This window comes from Cebus imitator, unplaced genomic scaffold (genome assembly GCF_001604975.1).
Source record: "Cebus imitator isolate Cc_AM_T3 unplaced genomic scaffold, Cebus_imitator-1.0 Scaffold346, whole genome shotgun sequence".
Lineage (NCBI taxonomy): Eukaryota > Metazoa > Chordata > Mammalia > Primates > Cebidae > Cebus > Cebus imitator.
The window spans coordinates 628,347-652,123 of record NW_016107661.1 but is presented as its reverse complement, the minus strand read 5'-3'; the positions used below and the strand labels follow the sequence as shown (position 1 = coordinate 652,123).

The 23,777-nt window shown below is 50.4% G+C and overlaps 1 protein-coding gene across 1 annotated transcript in view; it reads left to right on the top strand.

The window, feature by feature from the left end:
• The window catches only part of PPL (periplakin), a 58,100-nt gene that overhangs the window by 8,479 nt on the left and 25,844 nt on the right, over positions 1-23,777 (top strand). Inside the window, exon 2 of the mRNA XM_037730457.1 lies at positions 20,700-20,799. Within this exon, the coding sequence (XP_037586385.1) occupies positions 20,700-20,799 (100 nt within the window). The remainder of the gene's footprint in view (positions 1-20,699; positions 20,800-23,777) is intronic.

The following is a 23,777-nucleotide window of genomic DNA, read 5'->3' as shown; positions in this document are numbered from 1 at the left end:
GCGGCACAGCTGGTGGGAAGAGCCTGCAGGGAAGCCCTGAGTCCTCGGTCTCAGTTTAGTCCATAGCAAAAGCAAGGGTCTGGGAGAGGAAGGAGAGGGGTCTCAGGAAGCAGAGGGGCCCATTCCAGGAAGGCAAGCAGGCAGGTTCTGGATGGGGAGACAAAAATGGAGAGTCTCTGCGAGGAAGTGGGAGAGTAGAAGGGGAGGGGACCAGAACTGGGAAAGGTATGAACACAGAAAGTCCTTCAGGTTGGGTCTTAGCTTAAAACGGTCACCCTAAATCATGATTGCACTGAGACCAATTCTATACTCAGCTCTGTTTTCCACCCAGGCTCAGAGAGTTTGAGTGACTTTGCTCCAGGACTCTCAGTGGTTGCTTTTCTTGAGACAGTTTCGCTCTTGTTGTCCAGGCCAGACTGCAATGGAGCAACCTCAGCTCACTGAAATCACCTCCCAGGTTCAAGTGATTCTGCCTCAGCCTCAGGAAAAGCTGGGATTATAGACGCCCACCATCATGCCTGGCTAATTTTTTGTATTTTAAGTAGAGACAGGGTTTCACCATGCTGGCCAGGCTGGTCTCGAACTCCTGACCTCAGGTGATCCACCTGCCTCAGCCTCCCAAAGTGTTGGGATTGTAGGCATGAGCCACTGTGTCTGGACATCTCAGCAGTTCTTACCCAGACACTCTGAGAGGGCTGGCAGGGTGTCCTGGCCGCCCCACCCATCCTTTCCTAGGCAGAGGGTTTTTGTCACACCTTATAAGATAAAACACACCGGGGGCCAGGCGCAGTGGCTCACACCTGTAATCCCAGCACTTTGGGAGGCTGAGGCGGGTGGATCACGAAGTCAAGAGATCGAGACCATCCTGGTCAACATGGTGAAACCCCGTCTCTACTAAAACTACAAAAAATCAGCTGGGCCTGGTGGCGTGTGCCTGTAATCCCAGCTACTCAGGAGGCTGAGGCAGGAGAATTGCCTGAACCCAGGAGGCGGAGGTTGCGGTGAGCCGAGATCGCGCCATTGCACTCCAGCCTGGGTAACAAGAGCAAAACTCCGTCTCAAAAAAAAACAAAACAAAACACACCGGGGCTGCTGGCTGAGCCTGCAAGGCCGCAGGGCTGTGGGAGAAATAGAATTTGCAGAATTTTTTCCTGCTCCCACTGCCTGGGCTTGGACTTCAGGCTGATACCTTTTAAGGGTTTCAACTTCTCTGCCTTGGCCATGGGGACACTTTGTTTCCCATTGAAGGCTGAGAAAGGATTCCAAGTGTGTACCACAAAGAAGAGACAGGGCTTTAACCCTGCTTCAACCCCAAGAAGCTCGATTTGGCCAGGTGCAGTGGCTCATGCCTGTAATCCCAGCGCTTTGGGAGGCTGAGGTTGTTGGATCACTTGAGGTCAGAAGTTTGAGACCAGCCTAGCCAACATGGTGAAACCCCACCTCTACTAAAAATACAAAAATTAACCAGGCATGGTGGCACGTGCCAGTAATTGCAGCTACTTGGGAGACTGAGACAGGAGAATCTCTTGAACCTGGGAGGCAGAGGTTGCAGTGAGCCAAGATCTTGCCACTGTACTTCAGCCTGGACAACAGAGCAACACTCCATCTCAAAAAAAAAAAAACCATCCATCATTGCCTACTGTAAAATGGGCAAGCAGACCCTCATGTTGCTGAGGGGTAGCCAAGGTCTGTGAGGAGGAACTGAGGGCTGAGGGGTGAACAGAAAGGCCTGGGGTTGGGAGCTGCGGACCAGGCTGCGTCACTTGTCAGCTGGGAGGCTGGCCACATCCCTATCCCATTCTGGGCTTCTTATCACTGGTGTATAAACTCCTGTAACCCCAGAACTGTGCCTAGTGTGTAGTAGATGCTCAAGAAAGAGTAGTGGAAGGTAGGTTTTGAATCTGTGTGTTGGAGATGTGTAGGATTGTGGAGACGATTGAGAGTATGTGTGTAAAGCATCAGGCACCTAGTAGGTGCTAGGCTGGGCCTAGTGGCTCACACCTGTAATCCCAACATTTTGGGAGGCTGAGGTGGGAGGATAACTTGAGGCCAGGAGTTTGAAACCAGCCTGGGCAACAGGCTAAGACCCCCATCTCCAGAAAACATTTTTTAAAAATTGGCTAGGCATGGTGGTATGGTGGTATGCACCTGTAGTCCCAGCTACTAGAGAGGCTGAGGCTGGAGGATCTCTTGAGCCCAGGAGTTCAAGGCTGCAGTGAGCTATGATTGCACCAGTGCACTTCAGCCTGAGTAACAGAGCAAGACCCTGTCTCAAAAAGTTAAAAAAAAAAAAAAAAAAAAAAAGAGGCTGGTACTCTTTGTCCACTGGTCCTGAACCCAGAGTAACATCCTAATGTCTGGGGGCCCCAAAGTTGGCTTGAGCTCTATTTGTCCCCTGGTCTAGGAATTCAAGGCTGCAGTGAGCTATGAATCCTCCCACCTCAGCCTCCTGAGCAGCTAGGACTGGAAGCATGCACCACCATACCCAGCTAATTTTTTTTTTCTTATAGAAATAGGATCTCACTTTGTTGCCCTATCCTCAGGACCTGCCTTGGTGTTACTGGAAGCAGCTTAAACTTCTGTATGTTGGTAACCAGAGCCCAAAAGAACCCTAGGCCCCATCAGAGGCCTAGAGGCAGGGCAGAAACAGATTAGCCCTTAAAAACAAACCCGGAATTACTACACCAGCAACCCTCTCATCTGAGGATATATTTCCCCAGGATTAATAGCTGGGTGTGAGGACATTTACTGTCTAATTAACACAGGAGTTTCTAGCAGGGAGAGTATCAGTCAATTGACCAATCAATCTGGTATTTATTGGGCACCTCCTGTGTACTGCTTTCTCACAAGACTTCCTTCCTATAGAGATTTAGGGATTTTTCCTCATCTGTCTTCCTTTTAACCTTGCTGTGATTCAGTTCCTTGTTTTCAACCCTGGCTGCACATTAGAATCACATGAGGAGTTTTGAACAGGATGTCAGAGCCCTTGCCAAGACCAATTAAGTCAAAATCTCCATGGACATGGGTCCAGACATCATTCTTTGGATGTGCAGCTGGTGGGATCTCATAGTTTAGATAGCCTCACTCCCTCTTGTCTTTGGGGTATACAGACAGTGCTTTTTCTCTTCGGTGCCAATCGCCTGGTAGTATGTCATTCTCCATTTCTTTATTCTCAATCTTCCTGTATCATTTAGTTTCAAATGTGTGTGTCTTACAAAATGGCACATAGCTTGGGGGAAGGGTATATTTTGTATTCTCACCTGAGAGTCTTTCAACTTTTAATAGGCAAAATTAAGTTATTTACATGTATTGTAATGACTAATATGTTTGAACCTATTCCACCATGCTGCCCTATTTGTCAGCTTTCCCTTTGTTTCTGTTTTGTTCTTTTCCTGGCTTTTATTGGATTGGGTCTATCTTCATCATTAAAGTTAGATTATAAGGCCCACATGGAACACAGTGGATGAAAATACCCTGATGTAAGTGATCTAGAATCTTTGTAATTATAGCCATTGGGGTGTTTGTCCTTAACCTACCTATTAGCTTACAAACTTTTGAACAGTTGGGACTTACTCATATTTTGGGAGAAGACGTTCTGTTGTCCTTAATTCGAGGCCTTACATAGCTTGGAGCTCCTTAAATCAGTGTGAAATTGAGCAGATGTTTTATAGCATGCCAACAATTCGTATCTCTGGGGGCTTGTTAACAGAGAAGGGCCTGTTGCCAGGGCCTGTAAGGGGCAGAGAGATGACAAGGAGTTGGGGGGTGGGGTTGCAAATTTGTTTGGCAATTACTGAATATCTAGAAAGTGCCCAGCTGGGGCTGCAGCAGTTACAAGCATAGACCTTTACTGACCTGTTAACCCTGAGCAAGTGGCCCCTCCTTCCTGAGGCTCAGTTTCCTCATCTGCAGTAGAGCTGTGATAGCACACCCAGTTGTTATAAGGATCAGAGTTGAAACCTGCATCTGGTGCTGCAGTAGGGTGTGGGCCAGGGAGGTGTTCACTCAATGCCAGTTGCTTCCACCTGAAAGGTCTGTTCACAAGGAGAGGCTGGGAATCCCTTGTGTTGGCATCTTAGGAGAATGACTCAGTTCACCATCACTAATCATTACCCAACCAACCACTGGGATTAACTGTACTGATGAAAATGGCATCAAACTGTAAATCGCTCTGCCTTCCTTGGGTGGTGAATGCCTGGCCCCAGCATCCTGTCTCCCCAGTGTCTCTTGTCCCTTTGTCTGTAAGGGGTGAGTGTGGATGGATATTGATGTCCCCTTTGTACCGAGAAGGTAGCTTTCAAGCCTGTCTTCATGAGTTCGAATCTTGGCACCAGTGCTTCCCAGCTGTGTAACCTTGTACCAGTTTCTTAACTTCTCTGAGCCTCAATTACCTTTATCTGGAACACAAAGACGTAGGAGTTATCGAATTGCAATAAAACATCTGCTCAATTCAACACCCATTTATTGACCCCAAGCCTAATTCCAGGGTGTGGAATTCAGGGTTATAGAAGGGCTCCCGAAAAAGGTGAGTAAGTTCTTTTCATCCAAATGTTTAATAGCCTAATAGGATTAGGAGCCCCGATAACACTGAGGGTGCCTGCTTCCTAGGACTGTGAGATTTCAGTGGGTGATGTGCAAAAGGGTGGAGTGGTTGCTGGGCACCCAGTAGGTTTCCTCAGTGTTGTTACTATTCATCAGTTGTTTCCTGAGTGTCCATGGCGGGTGCCTTTGTGTCAGAGCCAGGACAGATGTTTCAGGAGCCAGGCAGTGTTTAAAGACGGTGGGGGCAGAGGGCTACATGGCACCGGAGGTGCTCCTCCCCCCAGCTGGCCCTGCAGGCAGGAAGAACGCCAGAAGAGGACGACCGTGGTGACAGGAGGCCCGGCCCCTTCTCCGGGCTCTGAGAGAGGTGAGGCTGGTTCCAGGGAGGGGTGTACCCTCCTGTGCGTTCCAGACATTCCAGCACCAATGCATCCCCCACACACACCCACTGAGACAGAATTAACCCCCAGAGGGAGGAACTGCAGACGTGATCAAAGGCCAATGGCCCAGGCCAGACCTCAGTGCTGAGCCTGCAGGGACCCGTGTCCACATATGGGAGGACAGTGCAGGCTGGGCTGTGACCCAGCAGGGACACAACAGTTCTGGGTGACAGGGACAGCTGAGGCGGAGGCAATGGCAGGAAGTATGTTGCTGAAGTTGATCTGTTTCCAGGGTGGCTGCTTTCCCAGCCTGGAGAAGGGGATGGCTGCAAGCAGGCTAAGTGCCTCCGGCTCTGCCCAGGGGCCTATGGGCAAGGTGGCAGCAGCCCTGGGGACCTGGGAAAGGGTGTCATGCTGTGGTCTTTGTGCCAGCGTTCCAGGCTCCGCTGGGCACAGTTGGGAGCCCCGGATTGTTTTGGAGTCAGGCAGCCAGGAAGGGACCTGCAGAGGAGACCCTGACCTGGAACAGACATCTGGCCAGTGAATGTAAGCAGGAGGAGTCGTCGCAAGGTTCCAAGAGAATGAGCATTTATTATTCTCGCTGGGTACCAGGCACTGAGTGAGACTGGAAGATGCTCTGAGTGCCCGTCAGCTTTCCTATAGCAGAACTGACAGGCTGTGGTCACTGCGAGCTTAGAGCAAAGCAAGTCCTAGAGTCTCGCCATCGTATTCAGTAATTACCAGCCCCATGACATGGGCTGTGCAACTATGTCTGTGTACCAGGGTTTGAAGACTTGGTATGAAAAAGAGAATGTAAAAGTATCTTGTTAATAATGTTCTGTTGACTACCTGTCAAATTGATCATATTTTGGACATACTAGGTTAAATAAAATAGAAAGATGTCACTCACTTCTTACTGTTTTCATGTGGCTACTAGAAAAATGTAAATTATCTGTGTGGCTCACGTTCGGTTTCTACTGAGCAGTCCTGGCCGTGAGTAGAAAGTAACTAAATACCTGAACTCCCAGGGGGATATCTCCCAGCTATTGGGTGTCTTTCTGCTTGTTACATGACAAGCAGGCATGATAACCCCATTTATGTTCAAGGAAATGACGAGTGAGACAGGCGGAGTAAACATGCTGTTCCGAATAGCCAGCATAGTTCATTCGGTTTGATGGGCACTGTGGACGTGACAGTGAGTAACAGACAGCCCTGCCCTGGCAGAGCCTCCGTGTTCCAGTGACAGGGCGGAAGAGGATGAAACCCACTTATCCTAATCCTGGTGTAGCCACACCCAAAGTGCTTTCATTGACAAGGATTATCTTCTTGAATTACCTCAACCCTCTGCAGTGGGATCAGTTCCTATCTCCATGTCACAGATGAGGAAACTGAGGCACAGAGAGACTAAGGAGCCTGCCGGAGCCCACCTAGGTCACAGCAACAACACCATCTATGTTCCCTGCCCTGGCCAGGCTGCCTCAGTTTCACCCTTGCAAGCAGGGTAGAGAGAATGGGTGGGCCATTTGGTGCCATGTGACTTGAACAAGTAGAGCTGAAGACAGCAACGGTGGCTCTCAAAGGCCCCCACACACAGGGAGCCCCCCTCCCAGGTCACTGCTGGCTAGAAGATTGGCCATTCATGTTGTCCTTGGAGGGTCCAGGTCTCTCTTGGGGACAGGAGGCTGGGAGGCGTATCTCCCCAACTCGTACGATGATTATCCCATCATCCAAACTAAAACCTCCCTGTGCTCCCAAGTGCTCTTAGAAAAGACAGTGCATGGCAGTTGCACTGGGCCAGCTGAGTAGTGGTAACTTTGACCCAGGTGGAGGCTGGAGGGGCAGATGGAGGTGGATGTGCAGGGCACCTGTTCCTCGGTGGAACCAGTGGAGGGAGAGGCAGGGACAGGTCTCAGGGTTCTGCTACCACAACCAGGTAGACAGGTCGTCCCTCCCCTCCCCTCTGTGGTTTCCCTTCTGCTATCAGAAGAGTGTTCTAAGAGCAGTGGGAACACCGTGTACCCTTCAAATCTCCAAACCTACTGACTCAGATCTTTAGCCAAAACTGTATGTTTGTGCCCCAGCCAGGCCCGGGGGTGGGCATCTGGGACCCAGGGTCTCCTGTCCTCCCAGCACCTCATTACCCATATATGGGCACCAGACTGTCCTCGCAGATGTTGGAGGAGATGCTTCCAAATACTGAGGTTACTTGCGAATTCCCCATGCCCAGACAAGACGACATACATGGGCGGAAGCAGAGCACATCTGGGCTTGCACCAGGATCAGAGTGAACAGTGTGGATGGGCCGGGGTCGTCTTCCTGCTCCCAGGTGCTGGTGGATTCTGACTCTGAAGTCAGAATCTGAAGGCCTTGGCTTTTGGCTTTTTGTTTTAAGGGTTTTTGTTTTATTTTGTTTGTTTTTGTTTTGAGACAGAGTCTCGCTCTGTTGCCCAGGCTGGAGTGCAGTGGCATGATCTCGGCTTATTATAACCTCTGCCTCCCGGGTTCAGGTGATTCTCCTGCCTCAGCCTCCCAAGTAGCTGGGACTACAGGCATGTGCCACCATCCTAGGCTAATTTTTATATTTTTAGTAGAGACAGGGTTTCACTATGTTGGCCAGGCTGGTCTCAAACTCCTGACCTCAGGTGATCCACCCAGCTCTACCTCCCAAAGTGCTGGGATTACAGGCGTGAGCCACCGCACCTGGCTGGCTTCTGGCTTTTATCAGCTCCTTAAAAGGAGCCCAAATCCCTGAATGGTGAACCCAGGTAGAGGCAGAGTCAGGCTCTGAGGAGGCAGCATCCCTTATCTGTTCTCTCAGTCACCCCCATCACAGCCCTGCGGCATGCATACTGTGATGACTGTCATTTTACAGCTGGGGAAACTGAGGCTCAGAGAGGCTAAGTAATACAGCTTACTAAGAGCGGAGGCAGGATTTGACCCCAGGCCATCTGGCTTTGGTCTGGGTGCTTAGAAAGTGTCAGTGGCACCTGCACAAAATTAAAGCAGGAAGAGAGCCCCGAAACATGGAGAGCGAGGATCCTCTGAGGCACCTGTGTTCTCTTTCCCTGCCCACATGGAGCATCAGTGGTATGTTTCAGCCAGAATGCTACCTCTATCCCTAGCTCTTCTGATGAGCTTCCCTGCTGGCCCTCTGAACACTGTCTGCTGTACTGGCATGTCCAGAAACAGCCCTGGGTTCAAGTCACAGCTCCCCGCTTTGCAGTTGGGCTCACTGAGCCGCTGGGTCCTCAGCCTTGAGTTCCCACCTTTAATGCAGGCTGGGAACAGGCATGGTGGCTCATGCCTGTAATCCCAGCACTTTGGGAGGCCAAGGCGGGTGAATGACTTGAGGTCAGGAGTTCAAAACTAGCCTCGCCAAGATAGTGAAACCCCGTCTCTGCTAAAAATAAAAAAATTAGCTGGATGTAGTCATGCACGTCTGTAATCCCAGCAGCTTGGGAGGCTGAGGCATGAGAATCACTTGAATCCAGGAGGCAGAGGCTACAGTAAGCCAAGATCATGCCACTGCACTTCAGCCTGGATGACAGAGTAAGAGTCCGTCTCAATCAATCAATCAATCAATAAAGCAGGTCGGGCTGTGGCTACTGAGCCTTTGACTTCTGGTGACAGGGCAGGGTGACCTGATGCTATTTGAGGCTCCCAGGCCCCCTCCCTGGTGGTTCCTCTCCTCTGATTACATCCTGGGACACAAAAAGACAGCTGTTAAGGCTCAAGCATGTGGGCTCAGACCCAGGAAGCCCTTGTCTGCTCCCTGGGAGTACCCTGAAACCCAGTCCCGGAACTCTGAGGAGGAGCCAGGCAACCCCACGGCCAGCTGGTTCCATTTTTCCTTGCTTGCATCAGGACCCTCATATGCAGCACTAGGCCGAGAAAATGGGGCTCCTTGAGACTCCTCAGGACTGTCCCAGACTCTGGCGTCCCAAGCCCAGAAGGGAAAAGCTATGGAAAAACAGCCTCATTTGACTCGAGGTGACTCCCGCTAACTTGCAAAACCCATCCAACAGGCAGCGCCTGACCCACAGTCTGGCCACGGCTGAGGTGGCTGTTTCTGCTGCCAGCCAAGTCCTGGGTCCCCATTCACTGGTGAAACAGCCAGTGAGGCCCCAGTTGTATCAGCAGTGTAATTATACCAGGTGCAGTGGCTCACGCCTGTAATCCCTGTACTTTAGGAGGCCAAGGCAGAAAGATCCCTTGAGCTCAGGAGTTTAAGACCAACCTGAGCAACATAGAGAAGCTCCATATCTACAAAAAAATAAAAAAATTAGGCCAGGCGTGGTGGCTCACACCTGTAATCCCACCACTTTGGGAGGCTGAGCCGGGCGGATCACGATGTCAAGAGATTGAGACCATTCTGGCCAACATGGTGAAACTCCGTCTCTACTAAAATATAAAAATTAGCTGGGCATGGTGGCACATGCCTATAGTCCCAGCTACTCCGAAGGCTGAGGCAGGAGAATTGCTTGAACCCAAACACGGACATTGCAGTGAGCTGAGATCATACCACTGCACTCCAGCCTGGCGACAGAGCAAGACTCCCATCTAAAAAAAAAAAAGTAGCCAGGGCTGAGTACAGTGGCTCACCCCTGTAATCCCAGCACTTTGGGAGGTTGAAGCAAGCAGATCACCTGATCAGGAGTTTGAGACCAGCCGATATGGCGAAACCCTATCTCTACCAAAAATACAAAAAATGAGTTAGGCGTGGTGGCATGCGCCTGAAATCCCACCTACTCAGGAGGCTGAGACAGGAGAATCTCTGGAACCCAGAGGTGGAGGTTGAAGTGAGCCAAGATCTCACCACTGCACTCCAGCCGGGACAACAGAACAAGACTGTCCCAAAATTTTAGAGTGTAAATGATCTCGAGTCTGTTTCGGGGCCCCGGACGCTGCTCTGCACCTCCAGTTCAGCCATTGAACCACAAAGGTATCTTTGAAATTTGACTGAGGTGTTTCTCAAAGTGACCCGGATTCCCCACACCCCACACATACACTTTTTATTGTTGTTTTAATTTGGCCTTCCTCTGTCTCCCAGGCTGAAATGCAGTGGTGCAATCTCAGCTCACTGCAGGCTTGACCTCCTGGGCTCAAGGGATTCTTTCATCTAAGCCTCTTAAGTAGCTGGGACTACAGGTACACACCACCACATCTGCCTAATTTTTGTATTTAGGAAAACAGGGTCTTCCTACTTGCCCAAGCTGGTCTCAAACTCCTAGGCTCAAGAGATGCTCCTGCCTCAGCCTCCCATAGTGCTGGGATTACAGGTGTGCACCCCTTTGCCTGGGTCCGCACGTACACGTAATGAGAGAGGATTTCTTCCTCTCATTTTATAGATGATAAAACTAAGACTCAGAGTAGCTGGCCGGGCATGTGGTGGCTCATGCCTGTAATCTTAATACTTTGGGAGGCTGAGATGGGAGGATCGCTTGAGGCCAGGAGTTCGAGAGCAGCCTGGTCAACATAGTGAAACTCCATCTCTATTTTAAAATTTGAATAAAATGTAAAAAGATTAAAAACAAAATACAATGTAGCTCCTCAGTCACACCATCACAGGTCCCTCTGCTGGTTGGTGCAGTCAGGATCTGAACCCTAACTTCAGACCCAAAGTGTTTCTCCTACACAGGTTCCCCCGAGTGACCCTGGGTAGTGACTTCATGTCGGGGACCTCAGTTTGCTCATCTGGGTAATGACCAGGTGGGGCCAGATGGTTTCTAAGGCCCCTTCGAGGGCCAGTGGCCACTGCCCTCAGCACGTGTGTCTGTGTTACCCTTGGAGTAAGAGAGGGAGGGCTGGGCGTGTCCTCTCGGCTGTCACTCAGGTCCCTTCCCTTTTCCGGTGTGGGTGGACAGACGGATGCCTCGGTCTTCCTGGCTCAGCCAGGTGGCTGCTGTCTGTGTCTTTGTGGGTAGGACAGGGCTTTGTCTCAACCCAGGGGTGTCACGTGTGGCCTTCTGATGCGGCTCATTATCAAGATGAAAACCTGGACCAGCCTAGCCAGTTCCCAGCACTCCAGGGACCCATCCCCGTTCCTGCAGGTTCCTGCCCTGCCCACATTCCTGCGGCCCTCCCAGCATGGGGCTCCATGGCTCTCCAAGGAACACACGTGGTTGGTTCATGTGGCCAACTGGATGGTGGGGGTAACACAAGACCTTATGGGGCCTCTCAACCCCAAACCTACAGGGCAAAAACACTGAGACTGTGCCTCCGGAGGCCTGGATTTGAATCCCAGCTCTGCCTTGCTGCTGACAGCAGAACTGTGGCCAAATGATGGAATTTCTTTGTACCTCAATTTTCCCATCCGTAACTGATTTAATTGCACGGAATTCACATACCATGCAATTCACTAATTTAAAGTTGTAATCCTCCAACTTTTTTTTTTTTTTTTTTTGAGACAGAGTTTCACTCTGTCAACTAGGCAGGAGTGCAATGGTGAGTTCTCAGCTCACTGCAAACTCCGACTCCCAGGTTCAAGCGATTCTCCTGCTTCAGCCTCCCAAGTAGCTGGGACTACAGATGCGTGCCACCACACCCGGCTAATTTTTTTTGAATTTTTAGTAGAGACAGGGTTTCACCCTGTTAGCCAGGATGATCTTGATCTCCTGACCTCGTGGTCCGCCTGCCTCAGCCTCCCAAAGTGCTGAGATTACAGACGTGAGCCACCGCACCCAGCCAATCCTCCAACTTTTGAGGAGAACAATGCTACTTACTTACAGGGTAGTAGCATTGATGAGCTAGAATGTATGTGACTTGCTTAGCACTGGGCAGGACAAATAGCCCTCTAAGCGTTAACTAGCATCTTCCAGGCTGCTGGGGGGTTATCTGCAGCTGGCCAGCCTCCCTGGAGAATGAGACAAGAGGCAGGACCTGACCTGGGAGAGAAGAAGAAACAAACCCCTATTATTTCTAAATGGCATTTGCTGTTTATTTTTTGTAGCAGCTTTACTGTGATAAAATTCACATACCATGCAGTTTACTCATTTAAAGTGTTCGATTCAGTGTTTCTGGTTTTGTTTTGAGATGAGGTCTCACTGTCATCGCCCAGGCTGGAGTGCAGTGGCGAAATCTTGGCTCACTGCAGCCTCAACCTCCTGGGCTCAAGCAATCCTCCTACCTCAGCCTCCCAAGTAGCTGGGACTACAGGTGCACGCCACCACACCTAGCTAATTGTTTGTATTTTCAGTAGAGATGAGGTTTCACCATGTTGCCCAGGCTGCTCTCAAACTCTTGGGCTTAAACAGTGTGCCTACCTCAGCCTCTCAAAGTGCTGGGATTATAGCTGCCATCCACCGTGCCTGGTCCAGTGGTTATTCATATAGTCACAGAGTTGTATAACCATCACCACGATCAATTTTTGAACTTTTTTTTTTTTTTTTTTTTTTTTTTGAGGCAGAGTCTTGCTTTGTCACCCAGGCTGGAGTGCAGTGGCGCGGTCTTGGCTCACTGCAGCCTCTGCCTCCTGGGTTCAAGCGATTCTCCTGCCTCAGCCTCCCAAGTAGCTGGGATTACAGACATATGCCACCATGCCCGGCTAATTTTTGTATTTTTAGTAGAGATAGGGTTTCACCTTGTTGGCCAGTCTAGTCTTGAATCCTGACCTCGTGATCTACCCTCCCAAAGTGCTGGGAATACAGGTGTGAGCCACCATACCTGGCTGATTTTAGAACATTTTTATCACCCCAAAAAGAAATCTCACACCCTTTCGCGGTCATTCTCCATTTCACATCCTCCTGGACCCTGGCAACCACGAATCCACTTTGTGCTCCTGTAAATTTCTCCATTCTGAACGTTTCCTATCAGTGGAGTAATACAGGACTGTTCGTGTCTGGCCTCTCTCACTGAGCATAACACTCTTGGGCCTCATCAGGCCATAGCAGTGGTCAGTGCCGCCTTCATTCTTTGGCTGAATAATAGAGACAGACTGACATTTTCGTCACCTGATGAATATTTGAGTTGTTTCCACTAAAAAGCAGAAGCCAAAAGGCTATTATGAATGATGCTGCTGTAAACGTTTATGTACAAGTTTCTGTGCAGGCATAGAGTTTTCTGGTTCTTGTGTTTTTTTGTCTTTGTTTCTGTTTTGAGACTGAGTCTTGCTCTATCACCTAGACTGGAGTACAGTGGTGTGATCTCAGTTCACTGCAACCTCCGCCTCTCAGGTTCAAGTAATTCTCCTGCCCCAGCCTCCCGCATAGCTGGGATTACAGGCATATGCCACCATGCCTGGCTAATTTTTTTGTACTTTTAGTAGAGATGGGGTTTTGCCATGTTGGCCAGGCTGGTCTCAAACTCCTGACTTCAGGCGGTCTGCCCACCTCAGCCTCCCAAAGTTCTGAGATTACAGATGTGAGCCAGTGCACCCGGCCCAGGAACAGGTTTTCATTTCTCTTGGATAGATATGTAGGGGTGGGCTGGGGGCAATGGCTCACACCTGTAATCCTAGTATTTTGGGAGGCCAAGGCAGATGGATTGCTTGAGCCCAGGGGTTTGAGACCAGCTGGGGCAACATGGTGAAATCCCCCTCTCTAAAGAAAAATAGAAAAATTAGCTGGGCATGGTGGCACCTGCCTGTAGTCCCAGTTACTCAGAGGCTGAGGTACAAAGATGGCTTGAGACTGGGAGGTCAAGCCTTCAGTGAGCTGAAATCACACCACTGCACTCTAGCCTGGTCAACAGAGTGAGACCCTGTCTCAAAAAATAAAAATAAGGCCAGGCTCACTGGCTCGTACCTGTAATCCCAGCACTTTGGGAGGCTGAGGCAAGTGGATCAGGAGTTTGAGAGCAGTCTGGCCAACATGGAAAAACCCCATCTCTACTGAAAGTAGAAAAATTAGCCGAGTATACTGGCACACACCTGTGTTCCCAGATACTCGGGAGGCTGAGGCAGGAGAATCACTTGAGTCTGGAAAGTAAAGGCTGCTGTGAACCAAGATCATGCTACTGCAGTTCAGCCTGGGCAACAGGGTGAGACACTGTCTCAAAAAAAAAAAAAAAAAGGTGTAAAACAAAAAAAAAAAAAAAAAAAAGTAAGTAAATAAATAGCTGGGTGAGGTGGCTTACGCCCATAATCCCAGCACTTTGGGAGGCTGAGGCAGGCGGATCACGAGGTCAGGAGTTTAAGACCAGCGTGACCAACATGATGAAACGCCATCTCTACTAAAAATACAAAATTTAGCCAGGCATGGTGGCACGCGCCTACAGTCCCAGCTACTCAGGAGGCTGAGACAGGAGAATCGTGTGAACCCAGGAGGCAGAGGTTGCGGTGAGCGGAGATTGCACCACTGCACTACAGCCTGGGTAACACAGCAAGACTCTGTCTAAAAAAAACCAAAAGTAAATAAATAAATAACCAAAACTTAAAAAATACATAGAGTGGACTTGCTGGGTCTTAAGGTGACTGTTTAACTTTTTGCAGAATTTCTAGGCTGTTTTCCACAACTGCACCGTTTTGCATCCCCACCAGCAAGGCATGAGCGGTTCCAATTTCCACATCTTTGTCAACACTTGTTATTGTCTCTTTATTATTGCCATCGTACTGGGTGAAAAGTGACGTCCTGGTGTGGCTTTGGGCTCTTGGCATTATAAATGAATCTGTGAAGTACCTGCTGTGTGCTGGGAGTCCTGTAAGATTGTCACATGGAGTTGTTAAGGGCCTGGGGTCCTGGCTTTGCCATCTAATTGCTGGGTGACTTTGGCAGAGTTACTTAACCTCTCTGATCCTCAGTTTCCACACCCATAAAGTGGGGATAATAATACAATTACCCACTGTCCTAACACCCACCTTGCAGTGTTGTCATAAAGACTGAGTCAGAAACCGTGAGGAGCCTGGCATGTAGAGAGTAAGTATTAGCTGATATTATGATGGTGGAGATTGTTACTGGTGTGATTTTCCTAGCATTCCAGTGTGTAGCTATTAGCCCAGTCAGTCACAGGCCCCTGGAATGAGATTGCCCGAGGGGAGAATCATTGTTCACAAGCTGTGTGACCCTGGGCCAGTGCCTTGATGTCTCTGAGTGTTGGTTTCTTCCTCTGTAAAGGGGTACACAAACCTCCCTGGGGACTTAGGACAAGGACGATATATAATTTTTTTTTTTTTTTTGGAGACAGGGTCTTGCTCTGTCACACAGGCTGGAGTGCAGTGGTGTGATCTTGGCTCACTACAACCTCTGCCTCCCGGGTTCAAGCAATTCTCCTGCCTCGGCCTCCCAAGCAGCTGAAACTACAGGTGCCTGCCACAACGCCTAGCTAATTTTTTGTATTTTAAGTAGAGATGGTGTTTCACCATCTTGTCCAGGCTGGTCTCGAACCCCTGACGTTGTGATCCACACGCGTCAGCCTCCAAAAGTGCTGGAATTACAGACGTGAGCCACCGCGCCCGGCCACGAGGATGATACTGAGCTGCTGCCTGTGAGTGTGTCTGAGGCCTGGCAAAGCCCACAGCAAGTGGCAAGTGCTCAGGACACCTCTGTAGTTGTTACCAGTGGACAGATGGAGAAGCTGAGGCTGCACGGGGTAGGGCACTTGCCTGAGGCTGTCTGAGCAGCAAGCGGCCCAGTGCTGGGACTTGGGCCTGGCCTGTCTGCCCAGAGCTTCTTGCTGCTGCTCGTGGCTTTGTCCCACCAGGAGTCCAAGGTCCCTGAGGCAGTGGTCATGGCCCCGTAACTCCCATGTCCCCGGGGTGGGGGTGGGGTCTTTGGCTGGAATAATAGGCCCTGCCAGGATAGAGTCTAGAAGATGCTTTTTTTGGAATCTGCAGCAGTCTGTGAAAGGGCTGGCGTGGGAGCTGGCCCTGTGCCTGAGGTGGGGCCGTGTTCAAGAGAGACAAAGGCCCCCACCTGAGCCACAGTGCAGACCCCAACCATGCACTGCAGAGTCAGGGGTTCAGTATTTGGGGGGAGACTCACCACCTCTCAGTGCAGCTGGCCCAGTGACTGGGTGGGGGTGACTGCGGTGGGGATGTGGGGGCCCAGAAACTTCCGTTCTCCATGTGGCCTCCCAACCAGGAAGTGGGGGGTTAGGGAATGAGGGAGGGGAGGGGGTGGACCTCTGACCTGGCCGTTCTAGAAGCCCAGCTTATCCCTTCTTACCCAGATCCTCCATCCAAAGCTCCCCATGCCAAGCCTTCCTGGGCACCCCACCAAACACCAGCTTTCTCCACTGCAGGACTTACCAGTGCCTTTGCTGGCTCATGAGCATATCAAGGGTGGGATTTTCCTAACTGCCTTGACCAAGGAAGAATAAGACTTCTAAGAGTTGGGTTCCTGGACCCCACTTTGGGAAAGGCTGCCCCCCGCTGACCTTGCAGAAGGTGTGCTCTGGATCCTGTTTCCCCAAGTTCCCACAGCCCTGGTATATCCACGTCTGCTGCGAAGCTGGCCCTTAGGCTAGATTTGGGTCATAGAGGGGTGGATTCCCAGCATGTTTGCTACTGCCATTTCCACCCCCAACATCAACAGCCCCTGCAGTGCTGGTCCATGACTCCAGTGGGTGTCCAGGTCCCCTGGGGAACCTATAAAAATAGCAATAATAGGCCTGGCGTGGTGGCTCACACCTGTAATCCCAGCACTTTGGGAGGCCAAGGCGGGCAGATCACGAGGCCAGGAGATTGAGACCATCCTGGCCAACATGGTGAAACCTTGTCTCTACTAAATAAAAAAATACAAAATTAGCTGGGCATGGTGATGCAAACCTGTAATCCCAGCTACTCAGGAGTCTGAGGCACGAGAATCACTTGAACCCGGGAGGCGGAGGTTGCCATGAGCTGAGATCTCACCACTGCATTCCAGTTTGGTGATAGAACAACACTCCGTCTCAAAAATAATAATACTATAGGCCAGGCGCCGTGGCTCACACCCATAATCCCAGCACTTTGGGAGGCTGAGGTGGGTGGATTCCCTCAGGTCAGGAGTTCCAGAGCAGCCTGGCCAACATAGTGAAACCCTGTCTCTACTAAAAATACAAAAATGAGCTGGGTGTGGTGGTGGGCGCCTGTAATCCCAGCTACTCTGGAGGCTGAGGCAAGAGAATCGCTTGAACCCAGGAGGCAGAGGTTGCAGTGAGCCGAGATGCACCATTGCACTCCAGCCTGGGCAACAGGAGTGAAACTCCATCTCAAAACATTATATATAGCAATAATAATATAGCTTCCTGGGCCCAGCTCTGAAGACCTGTTTCAGCAGGTCTGGGTTAGTGGCCCAAAATCTGAATTTTTCATGCTAGACCCCAAAACCTTGATCATTAGAGCATCACTCTAAAGGACTGGTGGTCCCCTCTGCCTTGACCATCAAGAACCCCACCCTGACCCACCCTGCAGGACGCGCCAGGACCTGCCTCTCTAAGGCCTCTCCTTACTGAAGCCTTCTGCACAGGAACCCTCCTTCTCCTTCAACACCCAGCAGACACCACCTCCTCCAGGAAGCCTTCAGTGACCACCCCTGTCCCCACCCAGCCAGCCTGGAGGCATCCCTAGGCATCCCCAGCCCCCAGGCCTGCTTCAGCCTTATGACTGTTTCTATAAATACTTATTTCCTCCTGGCCTGTCTGGTGAATCAGGGAGGGAGAGGCTTGTCTGGGTTGGGTGCTGGGCCCACACACAGCAGGTGCGTTTCATTGGAGACGGAGTGGGGGACATGGGACTAGTCGCAATTGTCACTGCTGGCTGGCTGACATTGGCTAAGTTGCTTTCCCTCTCTGGTCTCTGTTTCTTTGTTTAAAGAAAACAACGAAAGAAGGCTGAGCGTGGTGGCAGGCGCCTGTAATCCCAGGTACTTGGGATACTGAGGCAGCAGAATCGCTTGAACCCAGGAGGCAGAGGTTGCAGTGAGCCAAGATCACACCACTGCACTCCAGCCTGGGTGACAGAGCGAGACTCCGTCTCAAAACAACAGAGGCAGAGCTGGGTGATCGCTAACACTCCTTGACAACTAGAATCACAAACCTTTGTTGAGACTTCGTCTGTGCCTGGCTGTGTGCACAGCCCTTTGCCTGTGTAGCCTCACTTTCATTCGTAACCGCTGCCGCCCCAGCGCCGAGAAAGGTTCTGTTACTCTAGTCTATCGGTTTGGCAGGCAGGGGCAGAGAGGCAAGGGAACTTGGCCAGGTCACACAGCCACTAAGTGGCTGATGGAAGCCAAGATCTGAAACCACAGCTGCTCCCAGGGCCAAGGTCTTAACTAACTTCCATTGAAGCATTTCCCAGAGTGGTCTGTGTGTGGTTCTGAGGGATGGGGGCAGTAGACAGATGTAACAGGAGGGGACACAGAGGCAGTGAGGGAGAGAGTCAGGCTACTTTCAAGTCTCTTTATCTTTTTCTTTTCTTTTTTTTTTTTTTTTTTTTTTTTTTTTTTTTTTTGTGAGACAGAGTCTTGCTCTGTCGCCCAGGCTGGAGTGTAGTGGTGCGATCTCAGCTCGCTGCAACCTCTCCCTCCTGGGTTCAAGCGATTCTCCTGCCTCAGCCTCCCAGTAGCTGGGATTACAGGCACCCGCCACCACGCCCAGCTAATTTTTGTATTTTTGGTAGAGATGGGGTTTCGCCGTGTTGGCCAGGCTGGTCTCAAACTCCTAATCTCAGGTGATCCGCCTGCCTTGGCCTCCCAAAGTGCTGGGATTATAGGCATGAGCAACCATATTGGGCGTCAATTCTCTTTCAACCTCTCTGAGAAGATCAGGAAAAAGGCTGGGCCTGACACTACCACGGCTGTCAGTAGCAGCAGGCAGCCAGGTGTCACCACAGAACCCAGTGCCATTACATTCCCGTGAAATCGATTTTAGCAGCTAATTCACTCATGGTGAGGGATTTTGGTTTTCTGTTTAAAATGGGGAGAGCAAGTTACCTTTGTAAACACATTTATTTAACTCTAAAATAAAATGAGTGGTTGAAAGAAAAACGTCAGGTGGTTAAAAATCAGACTGCTCACACAAAAGCTTGTTCCCGAAAGTTCACAGCAGTGTGATTCTCATGACGGCCCAGAGGTGGAAACGGCCCAGATGGTTGTCAGGTGTTGAATGAATAAGCAAAATGTGAAGTAGCCACATGACGGAATATTATTCAGCCATAAAAAGAATGAAGTTCTAATCAATACTGCAATATGCATGAAGCTTGAAAACATCATGCTGAGAGAAGGCAGATGCAAAAGGCCACGTATTGTGTGATTCTATTTCTGTGAAATGTCCAGAATAGGCACATCCATAGAGAGAAATTTCTGGTTGCCTAGGACTAGAGGGGGTGGGGAATAGTGGGTGACAGCCTGTGGGTGTGGAGCTTTGGGGCGATAAAAATGTCTGGACTTAGATAGTGGTGATGGTTGCACAACTCTGAATATATAGTACTAAATACCACTGACTGTGTACTTTAAACAGGTGACTTTTACAGCATGTGAATTATCTCTCAATTTTTCAAATATGGTATGTTTTGCCAACATGGCAAAATAGAAGCAGGCTGGGTGTAGTGGCTCACACATATAATCCCAGCACTTTGGGAGGCCAAGTCAGGCAGATCACAAGGTCAGGAGTTCAAGACCAGCCTGGCCAATATGTTGAAACCCCGTCTCTACTAAAAATACAGAAAAACTAGCCAGGTGTGATGGGCACATGCCTGTATGTAGTCCCAGCTACTCGGGAGGCTGAGGCAGGAGAATTACCTGAACCCAGGAAGCAGAGGTTACAGTGAGCCCAGATTGTACCACTGCACTCCAGCTTGGGCAATAGAGGGAGACTCTGTCTCAAAAAAAAAAAAAAAGCATTAGAAGCCAGGTGTGGTGGTGGTGCCAGTGGTCCCAGCTACTCAAGAGGCGGAGGCAGGAGGATTGCCTGAGCCCAGGAGTTCGAGGCTACAGTGAACTGTGATCATGCCACTGCACTCCAGCCTGGGTGACAGAGCAAGACTGTATCTTTCCAAAAAAAATGTGTAGGCAGGGCCTGGTGGCCCACGTCTGTAATCCCAGTACTTTGGGAGTCCGAGATAGACGAATTGCTTGAGCTCAGGTGTTCGAGACCACCCTGGGTGACATGGTGAAACCCGCTCTCTACCAAAAGTAATGTAAAAATTACCTGGGAGTGGTGGCATGTGCCTGTGGTCCCAGCTACTTGAGAGGCTGAGCTGGGAGGATTGCTTGAGACGGGGAGATGGAGGCTGCAGTGAGCTATGACTGTGCTGCTACACTCCAGCCTGGGCAACAGTGGGAGACTTTATCTCAAAAAAAAAAATAATGAATGAATAAAAATAAAAAATAGAAACAGTAGAGAGAATGATCAAAGCAGAGGCTGGCCAGGTATAGTAGCTCATGCCTGTAACTCCAGCACTTCAGGAGGCCAAGGCATATGGATCACTTGAGGTCAGGAGTTCGAGACCAGCCTGGCCAACATGGTGAAACCCCATCTCCACTAAAAATACAAAACTTAGCCAGGCTTGGTGGTGTGCAACTGTAATCCCAGCTACTGGGGAGGCTGAGGAATGAGAATCATTGGGTGGTGGAGGTTGCAGTGAGGTGAGATCGCACCATTACACTTTAGCCTGGGTGACAGAGTGAGACTCCATCTCAAAAAAAAAAAAAAAAAAAAAAATTTGGAGGCTTACTCCTTGCCAGGCACTGCCTTGTCTCTATGGCTTTAGTGACGTCGCCCTACAGGAACAGCCCAACTCCCTCAAAGGCTCTGTAGGCAGCTCCTGCTCAGAGCGTGGGGCCGGGGCCAGCTGGTGGATGGGATGCTTGTGCAGGCACAGCCCACAAGGCACCCCACCTATCTCCCCTCGGCTTCTGCCCACAGCATCTCTAACAAGGAGCTCTCAGAGCTGATCGAGCAGCTGCAGAAGAATGCCGACCAGGTGGAGAAGAACATCGTGGACACGGAGGCCAAGATGCAGAGTGTGAGTGCCCCCACTCCCTCCTCGGTGCCCCTGTGCTGCCAGCCCCATTCAGGACCAGGACCTGTTCGGAATCAGTGATTCTCATTCAGGGATGATTCTGGCCCCCAGGGAACATGCAGAGACATTTTGGTTGTCACAACTTGGAAGGAAGGTGCTCCAGGCATCCATTTGGTGGGAAGTGGGGGTCGGGGATGCTGCGGAACACCCTACCATTCATTGCAGGGCAGCGGTGCCGAGGTCAGGAAGCCCTGCTCTGCCAGAGGAACCTTGCCGTTGTTGTTAATACCAGTACCCACTGGGTACTAAGTTCCTGCCGCCCCCTGGACCCTGTGCGAAGCGTCTCCTGCCTGAAGGAGCGCCATAGTGTCAGGCTCTAAGAAAGGACTCCAACCTTGTCCTTGCTGGGTGACCTTGGGCAAGTGAGCCATCCCACCTCCCCATGAACGGGATTCTTCCTAAACGGGCAGGAGTGTTCATTCCCATCCAGTGGGGTGGTTGTAAAGACTGAATGAGACTATGCAGTGCAGGGCTGTTATCATCAAATATCATTCTCGCTGCGCATCCTGCTGCTGCCAGCCCTCAGGGCGCAGGTCTTCCTCTGCCTTTTTTGGAGAAGAGAGAGAAAATAGCTGGGCAAATCACTTTCCTCTCTCTGAGCCTCAGTTTCCCCGTCTGCAACATTGACCTAAGAACCGCCCCGTGGACTCAACGTCACGAAGCCTCTGTACCCTGCGGGACACATGAGCTGCGGGAATGCCCGCCTTCTCTTTGAACCTTCCAGCGCCTCAGCCTGGTGCAACTGGGTTGATATCCGTTTTGTAGCCTGGAGCAGTTGAGGTTCAGAAGGGCCTGCGGTGACAAGTCAGTGGCAGAGACGGCGCCAGCATCAGCCTGGAGGTGGAATTACCAGACTGAGCAAATAAAATACAACATGCCCAGTTACATTTGTGTTTCAGAACACAAATCATTTTTTAGTAACAGGAAAGCACACGTATTATCAGGGATAGGCTTTTGCTAAAACATTATTATTTATCTGAAAATCAAATGCAATTGGCAGTCTGTATTTCTTCAGGAGGCGACTAAGAGGTGGGACCAGGCCGGGCACAGCGGCTTACACCTGTAATTCCAGCACTTTGGGAGGCCAGAGGTGGATGGATCACCTGAGGTCAGGAGTTCAAGACCAGCCTGGCCAACATGGTGAAACCTTGTGTCTACTAAAACTGCAAAAATTAGCTGGACATAGTGGTGCACACCTGTTATCCCAGCTACTTGGGAGGCTGAGGCAGGAGAATCACTTGAACCTGGGAGGGGAGGTTGCAATGAGCCGAGATCACACCATTGCACTCTAGCCTGGCGACAGAGTGAGACTCTGTCTAAAAAAAAAAAGGTGGGACCAGAGGAGTTGGGGAGATGAGGGTGGAGAGGTCAGCAGGGAGGTCAAGGTCTTCCCAGCCACACTGCTGTCCCCAGGCCCAGCCTCAGGTGTCCAAACGCCCTGGCTGCCCCTGATGGCCCAGTTGCCCACCCTCTGAGAGCCTGTCTGGAGCAGCTGAGACACCGGAGCGGGTGGGTGGGCTGGAGTGGGCATAGTCTGCAGGGGTGCAGGGGGCAGGCACGTGGAGACTCTGTTCTCTGCCACCAGCTGTCCCCTGCAGGGGCCCCAGGGGTGGGCCTCACCCCAGCCTCCTGCCTGGGGTCCTGCCCTCCACACCCTCCTGGGCCTCCACCTCCTGCCTCCCTGGCTTCTGCCCAGTCAGCCCGCACCTGTTCCCTCCCATAAGCTCCCCTTGTCATTTTCAGTTACATCCCCTGTCATCTGGGACCCCCTTTGGTGGTAGATTTTTTCTTTCTTAAACATTTGTTGGGGGTGTGTCTTTTCCTCATAACAAAAGTAATATGTGTTCATCACACACATTTCAGGATGGATAAACAAGCATAACAAAGTAAATTAAGATCATAAGCCGGGCACAGTGGCTTGTGCCTGTAAGCCCAGCACTTTGGGAGGCCTAGGCAGGCAGGTGGCTTGAGCCCAGGAGTTTGAGACCAGTTTGAGCAATACGATGAAATCCCGTCTCTACAAAAAATATACAAAATTGGCCAGGCGTGGTGGTGTGTGTGCCTGTCACCCCAGCTCCTCGGGATACCGAGGTGGGAGGCTTGCTTAAGCCTGGGAGCCAATATCACACAACTGCACCCAGCCTGGGCAACAGAGAGAGGCCCGGCATCAGTCAATCAATCACTCAATCAAATCAATCATGTAGAATTCCACCACCAGAGGTATCCATTGACTGTTAACACATTGATGCATATCTGTTTGACCTTTGTGTGTATGTGTAAGAGAGAGGGAGGGAGAGAAAAAGAAGAAGGTTTAACCTTCTCATTTTATTTCGCTGGAGTAATGACTCTGAATAACAAGCATGTATTTGGGAGATAATTTTGAACCATTTTTATTTTATTTTTTGTAGAGGCGGGGTCTTGCTGTGTTGTCCAGGCTGGTCTTGACTCCTGGCCTCAAGCCATCCTCCTGCCTTGGTTTCCCAAAGTGCTGGTATTATAGTTATGAGCCATGTGTGCTTGGCCTGAACTATTTTTGCCTGAGTGCCTTCTTTCTTTCTTTTTTTTCCCTTCTTCTTTCCTTTCTTTCTCTCTCTTTCTCTTTTTCTTTCTTTCTTCTTCTTCTTTTTTTTTTTGAGACAGTCTCAACTCTGTTGCCCAGGAGTATAGTGGTGCCATCTCAGCTCACTGCAGCCTCCACCTCCTGGGTTCAAATGATTCTCCTGCCTCAGCCTCCCGAATAGCTGGGATTACAGGTGTGTGCCACCATGCGCAGCCAATTTTTGTGTTTTTAGTAGGGACAAGGTTTCACCTTGTTGGCTAGGCTGATCTTGAACTCCTGACCTCAGGTAACCCACCCACCTCAGCCTCCCAAATTGCTGGGATTATAGGCGTGAGCTGAACTATTTTTTTTTTTTTTTTTT